The sequence below is a fragment of the Trichoplusia ni genome, chromosome 16 (assembly GCF_003590095.1).
Source record: "Trichoplusia ni isolate ovarian cell line Hi5 chromosome 16, tn1, whole genome shotgun sequence".
NCBI classification, from domain to species: Eukaryota; Metazoa; Arthropoda; class Insecta; order Lepidoptera; family Noctuidae; genus Trichoplusia; species Trichoplusia ni.
In genome coordinates, this window is record NC_039493.1 from 5,461,700 (window position 1) to 5,477,834 (window position 16,135).

The 16,135-nt window shown below is 34.2% G+C and overlaps 1 protein-coding gene across 1 annotated transcript in view; it reads left to right on the forward strand.

The window, feature by feature from the left end:
- Positions 1–3,685: 3,685 nt before the first annotated feature.
- The window catches only part of LOC113502091, a 121,488-nt gene continuing 109,038 nt past the window's right edge, over positions 3,686–16,135 (forward strand). Inside the window, exon 1 of the mRNA XM_026883472.1 lies at positions 3,686–5,021. Coding sequence (XP_026739273.1) covers positions 3,686–5,021 — 1,336 coding nt within the window. The remainder of the gene's footprint in view (positions 5,022–16,135) is intronic.

Genomic DNA, 16,135 nt, shown 5'->3' on the forward strand with positions numbered 1-16,135 from the left:
TAATTTGAATTTTTTATGGTGTTTAGTTGCAATTTGCAGTGCTTTCGGTAACGAAATAGTTTCCTTTTAACTTTAAGGATTGAACATAAGTTAAAATGCCGAAGAGATCAGAAATTTTTGATCAAGGCGTTACCAACTTGTCAATTTTATTCCCGAATCAAAATAACAGAGACTGAGCTTTTTTTTACAACTTTTCCCATTTATAAAATCCACCTACTTTTAAAATTTGCGAATGTAGGCCAAAGTTATAAAAGATGTCCAATAAAGTGCACTGAAAAATTCCTCGACCGTTAAGGAAAATAAATAAAAAAAAACGCACGAAACCCTTTCTGTCTGCAGCTCTCACCGGCTATTGTGCGAATTTACTTCCGTTTGACTCATCGTTGCTAAAACAGGCATACATTTACAATCATCAATCTCAAAATCAAGCAATAATGAACTCTATGTCAATACACTAAGGTTGGTGGCAAGATGCTATAACTGCAAAACGTAAGTGTGTAATATTGACGTACCTACTTCGAAAATTGGAGTTTTCATCTGAAATTCATTTCTTTGTAGAGGTTGCATTGTGGATAAAAAATTGGTTTATTTCATCTTGCAAGAATGATTGGAACGGTAACGATTCTCTGATGAACATTACAGAACTTGTTTTTATAAAAACTAATGCCTACACTCGTTTACATACTTTTATATTAGATTCAGTTAGGAGTCATAAATTTGACATAGCTTCGACCGAGTTTAAGACCGTACAAACCGTTGCATATTATCAACTGATTTAATTTAATTGCGATAAGACACCACCCCGAAAATTTGACCTACCTGTCACGGTACTTGAGATTGAGCCTCGTGACAAACATGCAGAAAGTGGAGCATAACATAACCCTTAAAAGTAAAGTAGCCCAAAATAAACAATGTAGGGGTGCTCAATTATTTAGTGCTACCTACGTGCCTACGTATTATTCAGTTGTGTGAGTCGGTTCCACTAAACAATGCACGTGGCTGTTACCACGTGTAAAACTTAAGTATAAAAACGCTCTGATTTGAAGTCTTGAAAACGCCAACTTCGTTTCGAAAGTTGTCATGCGAGATTATTACTTGCAATATTGAGGGGTTTCTTAAATAGGTAAAAGAAAATATACTACGTATATTACGTACGTATATTATACTACGTAACCAAAGTTGCTAAAAAAACTATTAAGCTATCACTAAAATTAAATTCCTAAGGTTCTAAAAATACGAACGGACCGGCTATGATCACATCATACAATCAGTGTCGATAGACCTTTAGTAGGTAATTGTATTTGAACTTGGAATTCAGAACCCAAAAAGTGTTATTCTGATACGAAAAAAATAAATAGTAACTAACTTCAAAAGGGTTTTAAGCAAATCTCTTAAAGACGTCCCATTTATTAATTCATTTTAATTCAAATCTATCCTGGAACTACCCACAGCTGTAGACAATGAATGCACATAAATTGTTCTCAATCCAAAAGGAGGGCAAGAGACGGAACCAATATTTAAAACAGCCAGCTAGATCTCCTGCAATTTATAGCACGGAAGTATGAAATTATGATATGATACAAGCCGAAAATCACTTCATAGTTTAAAAGTAAACAGTTTAATTGATATTAGATGTTAATTAATGTAATCTGTTTTATAAGGGTCTTTTGTCCAAAAATCACTCCAATACTAAGGAACTTAATTCGTATGTCATATCGATACCAGGCGGTCATGCAGTGACAAATAAAATGAAATAAAAAATAAATCGTCTCGAATACCCTTGGAAAATTGTAAGTCTTTTGTCTGCTTATCAAAATAATGAAAAATATAACTAGAAAAATACTAACGCATTTGATTTTCATCTTAAATATTCCGAACTGCCACTTTTATTTTCACCCATCAAAACGCCCGAAAGTCAATATCATTAACAACATCAGCTCTCACTAAACTTCCGGCCACTGCAAAGCAATTCCACCATCATAAATATTCAAAGGCTTTTATTTCTTCACTTCCTTTCAATAACCGCACGAATTAATATTTAACGCATTTTTGGAACAAAAACTTTTCGTCCGTTAAACCTTTTCACGTGAAAAAATAATTTTCGCAGCCACTCCGGGATGCCTCATTGAAACGTAAAACTGAGACTGGGATAAATTTAAACGACACCATTTAATAACACTGAAAGCTAGTTTTTTTAAAGCTGGGAAAATTGAATTAATTAAAAAGCTTTTAATTAAGATGCTGCGTGCTATGTACTCGTGACTGTTACTGAGTGCGTATTCAATTTTGAAAGAGAGTTTTCATTTGATGGTTTTGTTTTTTTTGTGTGATGGTTTGAAAGGTTATTTTGCTTTATACGTAATAGCGGTTCGGATTAGTGCATTCATAGTAATTTTTTTTTTTTTTGGGAATTAACAAATATTTTGTACTGCAAAAACTTAATTAACAGGAAAGAAATTGCTCATTTTATCAACGAAACTCTTATTTTTTCAGTGATCCTGTAAAATACAAAACGATACTAAAACAAGTTCATAAACAAAATAACATCAAAATGAAATACAAAAAGGTTGTAAGAAAAAAGTTTCTAAAGAAACGGGTTCCGTAACTTTTTGGACATAACCACTGTGAACTCGGTTCCCTTGGAACTTGAAACAAACTCGAATCATTGGATCGCCATGATCTGAATATTAAAATATGCTGTAAGTATTACAAAGACGGGCTTAGGAATTTTCTTTGATTGTGTGAAATGAGTTATTGTAATCAACTTACCTAAATACTTCCGTTAAGACGCTGTCTTTAAAAACAAATTATATTATTTTAAACCAATAAAATGTATAATTTAAATAAGAATTTTAAATGATACACTGGTTGCTACGCTGTTTTCAAACAATATTCGTTAAAAAAAATTACAGTTTGTGCCAGTTAAATAACTCCTTTGCATAATGTTATTTTGACAGTTAGCCACATCATAAAAATTGTCGTCGTGTTGTTGCTCATAAGGTAATATGAACGCCTTTGATTAGGTAACACACTCTCTCGCACAATATGAAAGCATTTTTTTAAGTTGGAAAAACTACTTACGAGTTCCGTGAGTGATCAGATCAGTGTTATTCAAATAAAAATCAGTATTAAATCATATCAAACGTCAGTATGGAACAATTTTAGATTGAATTCATGCCCCAATACGATTCTGAGATATTCTGAACGATTTTACAATGCATTTCTTATGTAATATACTGAAAGAGAGGAGGATAAATTGTCCTTGAATAAATATGCTTCGCCAAACGAATTTGTACTTTATTATTTAGTCGATAAGGATTTTATTTAAGTTATGATTGTTGTCTGCCACTTACAGTTTTCCTTTGTGATAGTGGTGAGAATATTTGAATTTGTTCGATCGAATTATGCAACGGTTTTACAGATTATTGGGAGTTGGATAGTTTATTATTTAAAGCTGTTGTTTAAAGTGCAATGTTTGTTGACACTTTTTACAGAGACTAATGTTAAACGTAAACGTGAAAATACTCGGTGAAAATGCATATAAAGGAGTTCTACTTTACAAACTTTATCTTCAGTGCCGCGCGAAGTGCCGAAGCGAGCGCACGTATCGTAAAGAGCTACAATTTTGTTAAACTTTTTTTTCATCTACCTACATATTACCATAGTATCCAAATGTTTACTGATAATGGATAAAGTAACCGATTTTGTTTGTGATTCGAGTGGAAGTGACAATATAGAAAAGGAAATAGTAAATAGGAGCGAGCAACAAGTTAATATATGCGTAAGAGAGAGGAGCTGTAATATTTTGAGTGAGATTATGAGGACACCAGAGAAAAGGGTTCGCGAGGATAGTGAGGAGATTATAGAAGATGAAGATGGTTTTGTAACCGTTAGAGAAGGAAGCAAGAAGCAAGCGAGAAGGTTGTCTGAGAACTCGCATTGTAGTGCTAGCGGTGTTAAAAGCGTACAATCACTGGGTAATGTCGTGAGCATTACGGGAAAAGACACAGTATTGCCAAAACAATTTGGCTTGGCAAAGCTATTAAAATCGGAAAATATCAAAAACATAAATAAAATTCAGTATAAAAATGCATACAAGGTAATTTTAGAATTGGAAGACAGAGAAAACGCTGAAAAACTAGTGAATTGTCAAAAATTTATAGATTTGGGGTACAGATGCCAGTTAGCAGATGAAATCCATCTATCCTATGGAGTTGTTAAACAGATAGACTTAAATATAGATGTAGAAGAAATTCAACAAAGCCTAGAAAGTGAATATGTGGTTGTCAGCGTGAGGAGATTAAAACGCCTTGGATTGTCCAGGGAATGGGTGGATAGCGAATCAGTTCGACTATGTTTTAAAAGTTCCACTTTACCCCCATACGTGTCTATGTATGGGTGTCGGTTTAAAGTGGAACCATATATGTTTCCAGTGACGCAGTGCTCTGGTTGTTGGCGGTTTGGACATCTACTGAAGTCATGTCCAACAAAAATAATAAGGTGCCCAAAATGTGGGGAAAACCATGGTAACTGTGACACTACCAACTACAAATGTGTAAACTGTAAAATGTCACATATGGCTTTGGAAAAATCTTGCCCCGTATTTATAAAAGAAAAAGAAATACGAAAAATAATGTGCCTGAAAAATGTTACCTACCGAAAAGCCCTGTCTGAATATTTAGAGAAGAAAAAAACACCAGTGGGTCATGAAATAGAAAAGGAAACTACGCATAATACATCTAATAACTCTAATAATGAACATACTTCGTACCGCGATATCTTAGTTACAAAACCATGGTCAGAGAAAGAGAGTCAATTGAGATATGAACTATATACTAATGGTGAAGACAGAGGAGATGAAAGTATGCAAGAGTCAGTACATTCTTTAATTCTGGACAAATCTGTAAGAAAACAGTCTAAAAAGAAGAAAAAGTCAGGACAGGGTCGTAATCATACATATAACAAAGATGAGACACCACAGTTACAAGAGGAAAGCATGGAAAAGGAAGAACCCCCATCACGTATTTTAGACTTCAAAATGATAATTAATAAATTAAAAGAATTATGTCTTTCAGATTGTAATTTTGAAGATAAAGTTAAATTAGTTTGTAATTTCATATTTGAACAATGCATCCAGTTAGTTTGGAAATTACTTAAAGAAGGTGATGTCTATAATAAAATAATTTCCAGACTCAAAGATGGCTTGTTCACGTAAAACCATTAAGCTAAATATAACACAGTGGAATGCACAGAGCTTGAAACCCAAACTAGAGGAATTTAAATGTTTATTGTTACAGGAAAAAATACATGTAGCTCTAATTAGCGAAACTTGGCTAGGGGAGCACGATTATGTTAATATTCATCAATACAATATGTTCAGAAGAGATAGAGAGGACTCATATGGTGGTATCGCTATTGTAGTTCATAAATCATTAAGTGTTCAGGAGGTCCAGGTAAGTCAGATTAATCCGGGCATCGAACTGTTATGTATTAAACTATACAATTGTAATTATATTAAACACATAAGTTTAATTTATTGCCCTAGTTCTGTTAATACTACACAAGCCGACTGGGATAGGATTTTCTCATTGTTTCCAAATAGGTGTTTGATAACGGGAGATTTTAACGCTCACCATACAAACTGGTCGCATAAAAATGATAACAGAGGCAAACAAATTTTTGAGTCAGCATTAGAGTTTAGTTTTACGTCTTTAAATACCGGGCAGCCCACTAGGATCAAGTTAGTGAACAATATATTGCAATCGTCATCCCCTGATATTACATTTGCATCTGCAGATATTGCTATTAACTTTGGCTGGAATGTTATGAATGAAAACCTGGGTAGTGATCACCTATTTATTAAAGTTAAAGTAAATTACCGCGAGGATGTTTTATCCCATGAAAAACGTAACTACAAGTTAGCCAACTGGGCGGGCTACAGAGATAGTCTACTTGATTGCTTTTCTCTATCTGATTCGGATGATGACGTTCAGGTTTTATATAATTATTTCTCCTGTCAGATAAATAGATCAGCAGATGACAATATTCCTCTTGTTAAATATTGTATTAAGCCAAATAATAAATTTAAACCAAAAGGATATTGGAGTCCAGATATATCTAAACTAGTTGCAGAGCGTCGGCTAGCGCTTAAAAAATTTAGAGGGAATCCAACCCCAACGAACCTTACATCATTTAAGGAAATAGCTTTAAAGGCTAAACAGGCTATTCAAAAAGCGAGATTTAATGATTATAAGAAATTTTGTGAAAGCATTGATTATAAAATTTCAGCTTCAGACATGTGGCGTCGATTGCGGTGGGTTAAAGGTTACAAGAAAACTAATATTCCATTTTCTCAGGAGCTAAAGAGAGAAATGTTGTGTGATCTTACACCGGATTATGTCATTTCATCCAAACCTATCTTTATATCTAAAAATAAATTGATTGAGTCTGAGTTTACGTTGCAGGAACTAAATAACTGTTTAAAAAAAAAAGATACTGCTCCAGGCGAAGACAAAATTACGTACTCCATGATTTTACACCTACCACCTATTGGTAAACTGTTCTTACTCAAAATTTATAACATTATACTAAAGTCAGGTAATTTTCCATCGCAGTGGCGTGAGATAAGAGTTATCCCCATACCAAAGGCAGGTACTGGCTCAAATGCAGGAAATCAAACAAATGGTAAACCAAGACCTATTTCGTTAATGTCGTGTACATGCAAAATCTTTCATGCTATGATAACCAAAAGACTAGAATGGTATACAGAGAAGAACCTGATTCTGTCTCCAAATACAGTTGGTTTTAGGAGAGGACAATCTAGCCTTGATTGCCTTTCGCGTTTAGTGACTCAAATACAGATAGGCTTTTCAAGGAATTTCCCAACTATAGCTTGTTTTCTTGACATAAAGAGTGCCTATAATAATATATTAATAGACAAGTTGCTGCAGGTTCTTGATAATTTGGGTGTTGGTAGTAATATTTGCGAATACTTGTGGAACTTTCTTAGCGAACGTCATCTTCAAGTTGCCGATGAGTCCGTATGTGGTATGGTCAGATATGCACGAAAAGGTTTAGCGCAAGGCGACCCCATGTCTCCGTTACTTTTTAATCTAGCCACGGCTCAAGTTTGTCAAGATATTCTCGAAGTGTACTCATGCCAATACGCAGATGACTTTGTATTCTACTTTACTTGCAAAAACATATTAGAGAGTCAGAACAAAATTCAAAATGCTTTAAATATTTTTACAACTTTGTTGAACGAATTAGGGCTAGAACTATCTGTAAGCAAATCCAAATATTGTGTTTTTAGTAGGGGATACAGGCAACAACAAATTCAGCTTCTAATAAATAATAACGAACTGGACAACGTATGTTACTATAAATATTTAGGAGTCTGGTTAGATAAGACATTACGCTGGGGTAAACACGTCAACGAAATTGTGGAGAAAACGCAAAGACTCCTCAATCTGCTTAAAATCCTTACGAGTCCGTCTTGGGGTATACACCAGGTCCATTTCCGTAGGTTATATATAGCTTTAATTAGAAGTAGGTTAGACTACGGGTGCTTTCTGTATGACAATAGTGCTAAAACAAATATTTACAAGTTAGAAAAAATACAAAATCAGGCTTTAAGAGTTGTGGGGAGTTTTATAAGAAGCACACCGATACACGTCATGGAATGCGAGCTCTGTGTTCCTCCACTGCACGTTAGAAGAAGATGGTTAGCATTCAAATATTGCTTGAAGTCCTATTCTATATCTGATAATGTAATAATAAAACTATTGTTGGAGCTCAGCGCTATTAGTCACATCAGATATTGGGTAAATAAAAAGCTTCCATTACTGGTTAGTGTGTTAAAGGAGGTCGGGGATGAACATATAAGATCATCTCCAATCCTAGAAATGTTTTCCTTAGATATATGGATTACTAGGATTAACGTACAAGACATAGTAAAGGTCAACTTGGACTCGATTAAAAACCCTAAGAAAACATATGATTTAAATTCAATCAAAACTGAAACGCTGAGAGAACTTTCATGCAAATATAATGAATATTACAATATTTATACTGACGGGTCTAAGAGCGCTGATGGTAGGGGGGCCGCTTATTACGATCCGTTGAACTTGGATAATAGAAATAATTACTTTAAAATAAATAATAATGTGTCAGTTATGTCTCTGGAACTCTTTGCAATTTCAGAAGCGCTTTCCTATATCTCAACCATTGATCGTAGAAAGATATTAATTTGCGTAGATAGCAAAAGTGCACTTCAACATATAGCTCGATGCGCCTCTGGGTTCAGAGGTGCACCGATAGCTTATGAAATTCTAGCTAAAATTGTCAATTTGTCAAAAAGAGGCATGAATCTGAGACTGCAGTGGGTTCCTTCACACATAGGTATAAAGGGAAATGAGGAGGCTGACCGTTTAGCAAAGTTGGGTATACTTGAAGGTATAGAAAAAGATATGCACACTAATTATATCGAATTATTACCAAAATATAAGAAATTATGTCACCAAATTTGGAAAGAATTCTTTGATGAAAGATCAAAGGAAAAGGGAATATGGTATAGATCTATGGTTTCGGAGCCTCCTCATGTACCGTGGTTTGCTGGCACTAGGCTTAGCAGAAAATATGTAACAACGGCTCACAGACTGAGATCTGGACACATGCCACTCAATAAGTTTGGATTCTTAGTAAAAAAAAATAATTCACCTAATTGTGAGGAGTGCGGCACAGTAGAAGACGTTATGCATCTATTGATGGAATGTGTCAGATTTCGGTCTGCAAGAGATAAGTTGTTCGCAGAACTCGGGACAAATATGTATGATGTTGGGTTATTTCATCAAATTCTATCGTTTCCTAACTCCAGGGCTGCTCATAGTTTAATTAAGTTTGTGTTACTACGCTTTTCTGTATAATGTTTTATAAGGTCCGATGGGACTGGCATGTACCTTTGTATAAAAGTCCCTAAATAAAATAAAGAGAAAAAAAAAAAAAAAAAAAAAACTTTATCTTAAGACAAAAGTCTGATTTCAATTAAAACAGTGCAACATTGCTAAAGGTTTTGGTTTTAAACAGAGGCAGAATAGTTTGACATAATATGCCTCCAGATATCAGTAACCGAAAAATAAATATTTAATCCAAAAACTAAACCACATATTTGTTAAAGTGTTAATACGACACCGAAGCACTCAGTTAATTGTTACTATCAAGTATGCCAACCGTAACACAACAAATAAATACAGCATTAATTAAATCCAATGGTCCAGATACAACCACTGCCAAACAATTTGCAGAACGCACGAAACCGTTTCATTTTTTACACTTTTTTCACCTGAAAGTTATTCGAAACGTATTATAAATTGCTCAACAATGCGAATGTGAACCTTAAATGCAAATGCATAAGGTTGAAGATAAACGAAAGGTTTTAGGATCGACGTCTGACTGGCGAGCCGTGAAACACCTTTGATATGTAGCATTTGACATTCCATTTAAAGTTGAAATGTTTTTTTTTAGTTGCACGGCTCTAAACTGGCTTAGGGTTTGAAAATGCGACGCGTCGGAGCTGGCGCGGATGTGACGGGCATTAGTGACCATTTTTTAACTGATTTTATAAGTAATGATGATGTTGATGATGATGTGTTGTCACTAATTGTTATTACAGGTAGGACTTGCCTCTTGGTCTAATGGTTAGTGGCCCTGACTGCTTTATCTGAGGTCTTGGGTTTGATTTTCACACATGACAAATAATTGTACGATATCTATCTATGTGTAACTAACTTATTATGAAATAATATATTCCTGATGGGGATGGGGTCCTTGATAGGTAGGTCCCCGATCACATTTTAGATTAAAGTTCTTAAGAAGGCCTTAGTCAGAGTAAATGATAATTATCAAGTATTTAAACCAATCTTGATACGAAAGTACTGTATCTCTACTTTTTTATAGATAAGTATGTTGCTATTTAACGACACATAACATAAATTTTGATCTAAGAAAAAATATTCAGACTTGACAAAAGCGCAATAATGAACGATTATCATAATACCCAAATAAATTCCAATAAAAACATCGAACAGAGCAAAAACATACGGTGAACGACTGAAGTACTCATTAATTTATATCATCGAGCGACCACGAAAACAAAAATATAAATTTTCCTATTGAATACGCCAATCTTGATTATGTCTTTCAAATATAATGGGATCATGGTCCGTGCAGGACAAAAGGAACTTCCAGAAAGTTCTTAAGTTCGTTCTCCTTGTTGTTATCGGCTGCGGTATTTAGTCGATAATAATGTTGTTGTTTCGGTAAGACTTGAAGATTTTCGACGATTTGTTTCGTGGGTTTGTGACTGTTTGCGTTTTGGTTATGACGTAAACGTTTAGAGTCCTAAATGTAATTGTTAAGTATGCTTTTTGTTCCATAGTGTCTTGAACCAGAAGTCCCAGTTCAAAGGATGGTCTTTTGAATTTTATTTTATTTGATATGTATTATGCATTTTGCTGAGTTTGTTGTGTGTCCTTACTACAAAATTAAAGATTTACGGGTATGTAAATGCCCTACTAGTCTTCTGAGCTATTTCGTTCTTAGTCCGGTGATGCAGTCAAAGGTTGCGCTCACTAACTGCAAATATATGTTAAAAAAGCCTCTTTCATTGTACCTGTGTAGATAAGGAAGAAACGTTGTTTCAAGAAATCGACGTGAACACGCAAGTCAAAAAATCTTTGATATGTTAGAAAATGCACGGAAAATTAAAAAAGCACCAGTTAATTTTATCAGATCCTTAGGATTCGGTTAGCAAATCTAATTAAATGAGACCAAAACATTATTTGTAATTTAAAAAAATATGAAACTAAACCAAAAATGTCTAAATATAGATATGACATTAGAAGCAACCTAAAAACACCTGACTATCAAATAAAATTTTACCTCCTTTAGCTAGAATTCAGCGATACTTTTCGCGTGTCAGTCAAGTCAATAAAAACTCTAGAAATATATACGTGGCATCGAAACCGCTTGAACATGATGCCAGTACCAACTACAGACACTTTCGTTCTTATCTATCCCCTGCCTTTTGACTTGCCGCCGTTGAAATATTATATGAGTGTATTTTATTTCTTCAGCGACAGTAAAGTACGCCAGCTATTTCTGATACGCCTATAAAAATCTATTAATGTTGTAAACGTTTGGTTGTTTGTTACATAAACGTAGAAAATGTTTGATGGGTCTCAATGATAAAGGTTTTAATTTAGATATGTAAAGTACACTAACACTAATTTTAGTCCTAAAGATCAAATTATCGGTATATTGAGATCATATTATTATAAAGGAGCATTGTCTAAGCTACAACTGCACAAGTTGATCGGTCACAGGTGAGGCTACGGTTGATACAGTCAGACCGTGGATTGTTGACCATCTACGAGTATGTCACAACAAGTTTCTCCGTTTTTTGGAATGCAAGTAAAATTATGGGTCCCGGAAGTTATTTACACATCTTTGACGGTCCTTATGGGTAGTCAGAAGCTAGAAAGTCTGACAACCAGTCTTAATAATTGGCATAGTGTTTTCCATGTAACTGGGTTGAGGTGGTCAGATGATCAGTTGGTCCTTGTAAAACACCGGTACTTAGCTACATTCGGTTAGACTAGGAGCCATCCACAACATAGTTGGGAAAGGGATTCTGATGATGATGACTGCGAAAACACTTGATGTCATTTGTAGAAGCGAGACGGCAATATGAGCAATGGGCAGGCTTACTCACACTCAGAATTGTATCTTTTATTAACTTGTTTTATAAGTCGCCTTTGAATTTTATAATACGTTATTCAGTTGTTACGTATAAAACTTTTCCAGTTGATATTATTATTTATTTCAACACTAACAAGAAAACTTTTTATAGGCTATAGAAAAACCCGTTATGGCTATACCGTTTTATTATATAATGGATAAGGCTTATCAAAGGACGTTGGGAAAACATCTTTATGATCAATTTCCTACGGCCTACCGCTAACTTTGAAGTACGACTTGCAGTTTTAAAAAAGAGATGCCGCTATACGACACATGTAGTGCTGTCTTTGTCCCACACTACATTCCGTCTTATTTTTCATGTGGTGGTAGGTTCTAAGAGAATTTTCTACGACTTTATGCACGCGAGAAAGTCATTTAGCAGACGATAAAGTATAAATAATTTATTTAAAGTTTAATTGATGACGGTTATCAAATGTTGTAATTAGATGCCATAAAGATTAATATTAGTTAATTCAAACGTCATGTTTAAAGTTGATTTAAGAAGGGGTAATTTGTTTCCTTTCTCTAATGTTACTTAAAACTCCGGTTTTGTTATTGTAATACTTTATATTTTTTTTTAATTTTTAAATTACAAAAGTTGCCTTTGCATGTATTATGGAATAAGGCTAGTTTGGGTTTAAATTAAAAAGGACAATATATCTATATCTATACTTATATATAAAGCTGAAGAGTTTGTTTGAACGCGCTAATCTCAGGAACTACTGGTCCAAATTGAAAAATTATTTTAGTGTTGAATAGACCATTCATCGAGGAAGGCTAAACTATCACGCTGCGACTAATAGGAGTGAAGATACAATGGAAAATGTGAAAAAAAACGGGCAGATATACCTAAATCATAACTTATATCTTCTACCCACGGGGACGAAGTCGCGGGCAACAGCTAGTGTATTATAATTGCAGTGAAGGTTCCCAATTGTATTTTGAAACTGATTCGCACCACTACAACGGTAACGGCCCTCTCATTTAACGCTGTAGTAGTTTAACCCTAACCAGTTCATCTGGTACAATAAAATCCGAAATGAAGACGGACTATCAAAGATGACTTAAGAACAATCAGGACCAACAGCCTCATATTTCTGCTGAACAATCAACATAAAACGCTTTCCCAAGAAAAGCCTTAACACACAAATACATAATAAGATGCCTAATAAAATATAGTTACTACACAAGAAACTCTTTACTCTCATGTAGTACAAAGGGCTAGTAATAGCAATATTCAAGAGCCTTCCCCCATAGAATTTCCTTAAGGGGTTAATACGGTATTCAGAGATAGCCATAAGGCTTTCGCGGTAGGTTATTGTACGTCTATTGTGCCTTCAAATGGAGATAAGAACTAATAATGTTAGCATTGTTTGCTATATGTGCAATGTTTTCTTAAGAGTTTATTGAAGTTTATTAAAGTGTAGTTGTTGAATTTGCTGAGTTTGTGCTTTTTTCTTCTTCAGAGTTAAGAACCGTCGCGATTGTTTAAAACAGCTGCACACTCATTGGAATTTGCTGTTTTCTGCTGGTCAGAACAAACAATTTCGTTTTATAAGTCTAGAGATTTATTTCAGTTGTCCTGCAATTTTTTTACCAGTTACGTTTGCTATCAAAACCCCTTACACAATTAGCAACAATATCAGGCATAAAAATAATAATGATCAATATGTCAGTAGGCTATATTTCTTTAAAATACTACAAGGCAAAATTATATAAAAACATAATTGGTCAATCATAAACACATCCCAGAACCCAAAATTCTTGAAACCGCCAAGTGCCAATAGAAATCCGCATAATCTATGATAGCGCTACGCAGCTACGCCGTAACGGTAGCTCGTAGCCACGTAGAACTGCCTACGGAAGCGATAATGATATTACTACGGCGGCCTGGAATTCAGTCTTATACGATGTAATTTGTGACGCATTATAGGAATATGCAGAAGGCTCATTTTTCAAAATGCTTAATATAATGAACCTTGATCTAAAACAAAAAAAAAACTGACAACGAGAACTAGTTATTAGATTAGATGAGTTATATTTTGATCATGAGATGTAAAAAGTTTAAAGTCTTAAAATACATTAAATGTAAGTAAAATCGAGTTATCAGACTAACACGCATTTTATGACTGTTGAACGCTTAGCCGTTGAAAATAACATGTTAGGGATCATCAGTGACCGACGCAGCTTTCAAAGGCTTAAAATATTCTAAATGTTCTTCTGTCATTTATCTGTAATATGTAAGTCGAGACACGTGCAGGTATTAGTCGGTGGACGGGTATTATCATATTTATTAGGATATATCACTTATACATATGCGAGTGAAGAAATATTGAAGTGTTTGTTTTCGCGGAATACATTTGAAGATCTTACTCTACTTTCCACCAGATTGTTTGTTTTTTTCCAACGTTACTAACATCCACGTAATTTAAATGGATGTGAGAAAAAACAATTTCCTTTCTAAATTCGTTTTCCCAGCCATGGGATGCAACAGGCTGATTATAATCAAATCTCTATTTTCTTCCTCAATTTTTCTTGCAATAATAATTTTCAATTTATAACTCAATTTTTTCTTACACACAAAGTTTTTCCTAAAAAAAAAACAACGTTCTTCAACAATTTCCTTGAAAAACGAAATTAAATCCTGTTTATAAAAACCCGAGTTTTCCTCTCTAAGTAACTTAATTGGAAGTCGATGCGAGGAAAAACTATCTAAAGAGGTTTTCTTAGTTGTGAGCGGAATAAAAGGAGTCGAGGAGACTAAGGAGTAAAAACCATCTTTTATTAGTGCGCTTTACGACGATAAGCAGTAATTTACCTTCAATGTAAGATAGAGCTAGTTTCAAGTAGATTTTGAGTAAAACCTTTGAATCTGAAGAAACTCTTAGAAAATGTATGTACTCTACACTGTACCGGAACTGTGTGTGTGCCACGATGTGTTTGACTATAATGGTTCATGACACACAGAGGTAGATGGACAGCAAAGCCGTAGTAGGTGCCGTATTAAAAATTAAATAAAAAATCTTGTTATACCAGTTTCTCAAGGGTACATAAACAATTAAACAATCACATATCTTGATTGTATTCTCAAACTTTCTTTAATATTTATTCTATAAATAAACCTATTGAGTCAAATTTTTATGATTAAATTCCATGATAAATACAATAAAAAGCAGAAACAACCAAAATATCTGTACAAGAATAATGCTAAGAAATGCTAGCATATAGTTACTATGAAACATATTGTTTTTCGTAGAGATTTCACTAACTATTGTATCAAATCCCGGGCTAAGAGAAGCGCGCCGTAATTTATTGGGCTCGATAAATCTCGGTCAAACTACAACAGTCATCTCGACCTTGGCAAGGAGAACGGACTAATAAGCTATACTCGCTACAGTATAAGCCTCACATTCTATTGAGAATATTCATTCACATGACTTTAGTAGAGCCGCCTAGTAACAGCGTGAGGACACTGTGTTAGGTACTTATTAGTTTTGGTCGTTAATAGTTCTTAGTATCACTTTGATATGAATAAAACGTGGTTTATTTGGTGAAACTGGGACGTCATTTTGTAAATGGTTTTTATTAAGACATGATTAATGAGATGTAGAAATATAATATAATATATATATATCCTGGGACAGAAAGAGGATAGAAAGAAAAAGAGAGAATTTGAAAATAAATATTAAAGTAATACACTTCAATCAGTTAGTGATATGTGTGTACGGTGATTGTCGATCATAAGTAAAATTTTGTTAACATAAAAAATCTCTTCATTTTTACGTATTTAGTGTTATAACGGCTAAGAAATACATCACCTGTAAAAATTTCAACTATTATGGGCCTGCCTGGTGACGGAATGACAGATAGACAGCGGACTGCGGAGCTAGTAATAGGATTATCCTCTGGTTACAGAACCTTTATAAATTAAAGAATTAAGTATCTTTACATCTAAACGCTACAGCTAAACCAGAAATGAAGGAGTAGAAGTACACTCTATATTGTGAAACACAATCCTAATAGAAAAAGATCACCCTCGGATTACGATGACAAGTGATTAATCATCGCGTAAGACAGCCGCTAAACTGATGTGAAGGGTTAGTTACACTGGAAACATGTTGGAAGTGATATTTTATAAATGGTTGTTTGTAAACGTATGAGTGAGTGGAGAAAATCTGATAAAATCGGGAACGATTTGTGCAGTATTCATTAAAAAAAAACCCAAATCACTCATCATCACTATATTTGTTCGTTTTTATTATTTAAAAATGTAGAGAACAAATAAAATCATGAAACGTTTGTTGAGATTTCATTTTACTAATTATTGTAGCTCATATAA